The sequence below is a fragment of the Alligator sinensis genome, unplaced genomic scaffold, assembly GCF_000455745.1.
Source record: "Alligator sinensis unplaced genomic scaffold, ASM45574v1 scaffold1238_1, whole genome shotgun sequence".
In the NCBI taxonomy this organism is placed as follows: domain Eukaryota; kingdom Metazoa; phylum Chordata; order Crocodylia; family Alligatoridae; genus Alligator; species Alligator sinensis.
The window spans coordinates 707,765-714,477 of NW_005842436.1; the positions used below are offsets into that span (position 1 = coordinate 707,765).

Here is a 6,713-nt window from a genome sequence, read left to right on the forward strand (position 1 = left end):
GTCATGACTGTGATCTGAACCTTAGAAACTGATGTTGTTTTAATAGGTAGGGGCCTATCTTGGAGGCCAGAGGGGCTTGGAGGTAGAATGGGATAAAGACAAGAAGAACACAGTACTGGAAGTGACATCCCTGGTCACCAAGCCCAGTCGCCTCTTTTATAGGCACCATGTCATATAACCTTTTCCATAACCAGATTAAACTCTGTCTTGTAAACAGGTTTCTGTCCCTATTGCTCCCATAGAGAGGTCGTTCCAGATCTTTCCTGCTCTTACAATGAGGAACCTTCTTCCAACTTTCAGGCAAAAACTATTCACAATTAGTTTTCATTTGTTCTTGTGCCAGCATTCTTCCTCTGGCTTCAATAGCTATTCTCCCTGTCTGCTGTTTATCCTCTGATGTATTTATAGACAGTAATCACACCACTCTCCCAGGTTAGACTAAATGAGCTCTCTGCTGACCCAACAGACTTTCCCTCCCTTGAATATCCTGGTAACTATTATCACTTGCTCCACTTTGAACTGAGCTTTCTTGAGCATGGGTAGCTAGAACTGTGCTCAGTATTCCAGTTGAGGGCTGATCAGGGCCTTGTCTCATGGCATCAATATTTCCCTGTCTTTACTGGAAATATTATGCCTGGTAAATCCTAGGATCTTATTTGTCTCTTTCATGGTCACATCACAGTGATAGCCCAGCATCATCTTGTGATTGAGAATTATACCTAATTCCCTCTCTACCGTCACATCTAGTTGATAAGACACCAGCTTAATAGTTCTTCTTTCTAGATGGCCTTGCATTTTGTACTGTTTTACCCCCTTTCTGTCATTCCAGTCTTCAACATCATCCAGTTGTTCCTGTATAATATTGCAATGCTCCTCCATGTTGATGCCTCCCAGCCCAGGTTATTACTGTCCAAGTACTGATATAAGTTCCAGATAGTTATTGCACCTTTGGCATGAAGGGATTCTAGGAAGATCCCAAGAGGACAGGCTTTCATTCTTGTTTCTCTATCCAAGAGCAACCCTACCAGTGTCTCCATCCTAGAGAATTTCAGGTGGGTGAATTTCAGGCCCACAAATGCTGAGAGAGGTGTAACAACTGTAGGGCAATATGGACCAGCAAAATGGGGTGGATTTAACTCCATTCCCAAACTCCTTTCTCCTCAAGTCATTTGGGCACTGGGGAGAAGCCTGTATGCTGCAACAAGTGCAGCCAGGCTGGAGCTGAGTGATGATTCAGTGAATGGGTCAGTCACCTTGAAGCACATCTGGCCCCAAGAGGATCCTGGCAGTACAAACAAGCCTCACTGCCTACACCTCATGGTCTCTGGCCCCTGCCCTAACCCTCCTTGCCCTCTGCCACTTTCTGTGCCTCTTCCTTCTCAGGTCCTTGCCTCACTGTGACACACCCAGCTCTCTGGCATCCCTGCTTTACTAGTACCAACTATGTCAAAATATCCCAAGTCAGGTTCCATAAGACATGACATTGACTTTAACATATATATATATATTTTAATAATACCTTTGGGTTCTTTTTGTTTCCCTTCTGGTTTCAAGATGTTCTGAAATGCTTGCTATACATTCTCAGATTTTTTGCTGCAACTACTAACTAGAAACTTACTTAAAAATGAAAGCTGTAATTCTCAACCTGTATCTTGCTTCCAGCAACTGGAGCTGTAAGAAACACACCAAAAATTGAGAGATCTGTGGTAAATCATGAGTTTTAACAACATTGCAGTTCCTGTCTGGCTGGGCAGAATAGACCACCCCTCTACTTGCACTAGCCTAGGGCAAAATCCTCCAACTCCACTCCCTACCTCCCTGGTAGCATAAGTACCAAGCTTGGTTTCCTTCATCCACGAAAGAAAGGGCTGAGGACCTCTGGTGCTGTGGAGTGGGTATGGGAGAATCAGAGTATTATGACCAGACACCTATGGACATAACTAGGGGTGCTTAACTCCTGGCCTCCAAAGCCATGTCATCCAGCCCATAGGCTCCCCACAGTTCTAAAAAGATGGCAGTGTAGCAGTGGCAGTGTTCATTTCTGCTCCCTTGCTACCAAATTTCTGGATCATGGGGAACCCCACAGGCTGGAGAGCCATGGCCCTGCATGCTAGATTAGGCATGCAAGGCATTGCAGGTCCATTCCAGGAATGTGGGGCTGGACTGGGGCTATGCAGGCCCTATCTAGACACCTGGTGCAGGACCTGACCCAGGTGTACAGGGGCCAGCATGGTGGGCCTGATCTGGCCTGTGGGCAGTCTCTATTCCACTCATCTGGCCAACAGGGCTCAAACATTGAGCACCACTGGACATAACTGATCACTGAATAACATTTGCAGCTAAGAATTACCTTTTAATTTGCCAGTGATGACTCTGTATGCCTGCTTTGCTTTCTATACCACCTTCAGTTGTTCATTTACACTAATTAATGGCGAACTTCATTTACACTAATTAATGGTGAGCTTCACTTCTGGGCATTTGGAAACACAGATTTTTATTATAAAGACACGATATTTGACATGGGAACAAGCAGCTGAGATATCATTATTTCCTGTTGTGGAATTCCTATTGACATCATTATAATCATTGCTCAGAGCTGTGGAAAGCTTTGGTCAGCTCAATGTTTAAAATCATTGTGTGCGCCAGGGACACTACCGACACTACTACCTTTGATGTCAGTGCCCATGTCAGCTGACTGGCTGTTGCTATGAGGCAACCCAGCTACCATAGGTTCTTGTTACTTGTAAACAAATGTAAGCCATGTATTGAATTTTAGTATACATTACATTAACTAAACCACATTTTGAAAACCAGTGGAAACGCATTTCACCACAAGGTAAATAGATATCTAAGTTTTTTGTCAAGTATGCATACAGAGATGAGTTGTGGGGCTGAATTAAAATAAGAAGGTTTCAAAGGTTTGTAATGATCTTTCACTTTGTTTTTCCTGAGAAATTTTATTAAAGCATTGTCTTGTTTAGTTCTTGAGAATATCATAGCTTGTTTGACTTTCTAATTTACAGAATGTTGTTCTCATGATAAGATCTCCTGAGGCAAGACACAGAAAGTAAAATTGTACTGAATAGTAAAAGACCATTGCACCTATTTAAAAACATTATAATCTGTCCTAGGTATGGCATAGCAGATGACACTATCAAAAGGCTTTCTTCTTCATGACTATCATCATTAATAGAATAAATCACACTTGTTATTTGTCATTTTATTAACTTTATTCTCCCTAATGAACTTCAACTAGTTTACTATATTATTCTTTAGATCGGTGGTTTTCAACCTTTTTTTTGTTTGTGGACCCCTAAAACATTTAAAATGGAGGTGCAGACCCCTTGTTGTAAGCATAGGTATGCACATATTTTTGATTGATCATAAGCATTTTTCACTGACTCCTTAGATATAGTCTTCAGACCACCAGGGGTCTACAGACCACAGGTTGAAAACCACTGCTTTAGCTTATAATCACAAGTGTCTGCACTGAGCAGATAAGACACTAGAAAATGAAACATTCATTATGAAACTTGAGAATTATATTCAGCAGTCTCCTGTGAGTTTACTTTGTTATTAAATCATTAATAGCACAGGTAATACTTCTGCCGAATTAGAGATTTTTAGGGGAGCTGATTGATTCTGAATATTCTTTACCATTAAAATATAAGATACAGTTTCTTTATTTCTCTTGAAACAGACTCCAAGGGTGAGTCCTGACAAGTGCGCATATGTAGGGGCTTGTGTTTCCCACAGGACAAATAGCAGTGGCACACCCCTGTAATGCACTCTGGTATGTGTCAAATTAACCTGGGTGGGGTAGGGGAGGTTGAGGCCAACACCTCTGGTGGCCCCAGCAGCCTTACTTGAGGTCCTGGAAGCCTCCTGGGGCAGCAGCAGCACAGAGCTGGCCACTCAGAACCTGCTGCCTGCTTTGCTCTGCTTTTTTTAGCAGCGTATTTTTTCTGACACTGGAATCTCCCAGTGCCAAAAAAATCCACTCTGCTGCAAATTAGCAGTGCAGCAAACAGGTACATGTGCTCCACATGCACTTTGTGGCACCTGAAGTAGGTTTGAGGTGCTGCAACCTGTACTTGCACACTTACCAGGACATGCCCCAAGAGTCAGTGTCAATTATCATTCAATTCACAACCAATTGGAACCACAGACACATCTGGCTGTCCGGTCAGCGCATACAAACCGTTGTGTGTGTGCTGAATTGGGACTGTGTGTGAAGAGTGTATGCAGATGTGGTAGTTGCATGTTTGGAGACCATTTTGAGAGTTTAGCTGGAACCACAAGTCTGACAACTGATGAATATTTTCTCACATAGCTTAGCTAATTGTGTGCCATAGCTTTGGGAAGACTATGGAACATTTTGGTATTGTACAGTGAGATGAACTGTGCTGTTAGTGATGAGATCAGTGAGAAAGAAATCTCCAAAGGGGTTCCAACATGTAACTGGGAGTACTTGCGCAAGCTTAGTACTTCAAAACAGGCTTTTGGGTTTGGAAACTCTGTAGAACAGCTTTGAAGGGTTTCATGTTTTCAGCTTCTAGCCCAGGCTGAAGGTAGGTAGTATGGCAGCTCAGGAAAATGAATTGGATGGAATGGAAATAAAACAAAACTTCTTGAAGTTTTGTATGAATTCTGTTTGAAGGTTTAAGCAGTTTTTTGTCTTGCCTGAATCATTTTAATTAATGACTAAAAACACTGGGTCAAATTCACTGCTGTTGTAAACAGATGCTGGGATCTGTTGACTTCAAGGTGGGGGGTCTATTAATTTGCACCAGCTGTAAGTTTAGTCCACTCTTTTGATTATGGCCGATGTCAACAGATTTCCACGCATGCTGTCATCCCCCAGAGGACTTCAGTTGCCTGAGAGTCACTCCTCATGTCCAACCATGGAACACAGATGGCAGGGAAACTGTGGCTAATACAAGGGGTTGGGAAGTGAATTTGTGAATATTTCCAGCATTCTTTGAAATTTTTCAGGTGGAAGATGGAATGTAAGCACAGGGCATCATTGTTATCAATTAATATCACTCTACAGTGGAATGTATCTAAACTGGCATGTGCTTGTTTGCAGACTTAGAAGCAATGGAGCCTTTGTATTTGTATGACATCAGCACTCTAATAAACAGCAAAACCACTGAGAGAATTATTTCATCCATGGCTGCTCAGCTTTGTCATCTCATTATAGCAATGGAGTGGGAAGGTGTGGATAATGAGGCCTTTCCTGACTTAAGGAAGACTGCAGAAGAATTAGCTAAATCTACTGAAGAACTTGCTTTTGCTGCAACAAGGTAATACTAATTGTAAAGCAGTGGGGAAAAATGAAGGTTTGGTACATACTTACAGGCTTGGCAGTGCTATACTTACCAGCACCACAGCAAGAGACCTGGGAGTCTTGATAAACCATACAATGAACACGAGCCACCAATGCAATGCCATAGCCAGCAAAGCAAACAAAACACTGTCATGTGTCTACCGATGCATCTCAAATAAAACTAAAGATGTCATCCTCCTGCTTTACTCGGCCTTAGTGAGGCTGCAGCTGGAGTACTGCATCCAGTTCTGGGCATTGCACTTCAGGAAAGATGTGGAGAAATTTGAGAGAGTCCAAAGGAGGGCTGCATGTATGGTTAGAGGTAGAGGTGCACCCATACATTGGTCCAATATTGGATTGGCACCGATAGAAGGAAAATTGACAATATCAGCAATTGGCTTTTTTTGGCTGATGTGGCTGATAATGTTGCTGATAAATGCCCTGTGCATGCATGCAGCCACAGTGCAGCATGTAGGCTGCCAGGAGCACAGCCTGGCAGCATGGAGAGTAGCCAGGTCCAGCTAGTAAGTCTGTCACGAGAGAAGGGGCATGGGGGGCACAGATCGAGGCTCCCGCAGTGAGGGAAGGAGTGGGGCTGGGTGTGGGATGGAGCCGCAAGCAGCTCATTCGGGGGGGCGCAGGGAGTGGAGGGAGGCTCTTGCCGCTGCACACACCCCGGGAGGGCATGGGGGCCGTGTGCCCCCAGATCTGCGTGCAGGGTGAAGGCAGGCTGGAGCTGGGACTGCGCCGGGCTCTTCCTGGCCAGGGGGTTGGGTCGGAGCTACTCTCAGGGCAGGCAGTGGTGGTGCTGGGAGCAGGGCTGTGGCGAATTTTGGGGTATCGGCCGATATGGCTAGTTAAAAATCAGCCATTGGCATCGGCCCAAAAAATCTCTATCGTTGCACCCCTAGTTAGAGGTATGGAGAGCAGGCCATACAATGAGAGACTGAGAGCCATGGGTCTGTTCAGCCTGGAGAAGAGAAGACTCAGAGGGGACTTGGTGGCAGCCTATCAATATATAAAGGGTGTATATCAGGGACTGAGAGAACATCTGTTCACCAGGGCTCCCCAAGGGAATACTAGGACTAATGGTCATCAATTGCTAGATTAGACCACTTTAGATTAGACAGAAGGAAAAACTTCTTTACAACTTGAGTGTCCAGGGTCCGGAATAGACTCCCCCCAAAAGTGGTACAATCACCTACTCTGGATATCTTCAAAAAACGCCTGGATGCTCACCTTGCTGGGGTCATCTGGGGCCATGGGGGGTGCAGATCGAGGCCCAAGTGGTGAGGTAGGAGGGGGGCACAGGCAGGGGCAAAGTCTGGAGCGAATGGGGCCCCAGCCAGGCCAGGTGGTGGGATCATCCAGGGGTGGGGGTGGG

The 6,713-nt window shown here is 44.7% G+C and overlaps 2 protein-coding genes across 2 annotated transcripts in view; one reads left to right on the top strand and one right to left on the bottom strand.

Annotated features, from left to right (window-relative positions):
- TTL (tubulin tyrosine ligase) overlaps positions 1-879 on the bottom strand; it is a 51,666-nt gene extending 50,787 nt beyond the window's left edge. The window contains exon 1 of the mRNA XM_014523051.2: positions 811-879. Coding sequence (XP_014378537.2) covers positions 811-879 — 69 coding nt within the window. The remainder of the gene's footprint in view (positions 1-810) is intronic.
- Positions 880-5,100: 4,221 nt separating this feature from the next.
- LOC112551352 overlaps positions 5,101-6,713 on the top strand; it is a 24,934-nt gene continuing 23,321 nt past the window's right edge. The window contains exon 1 of the mRNA XM_025211866.1: positions 5,101-5,306. Within this exon, the coding sequence (XP_025067651.1) occupies positions 5,101-5,306 (206 nt within the window). The remainder of the gene's footprint in view (positions 5,307-6,713) is intronic.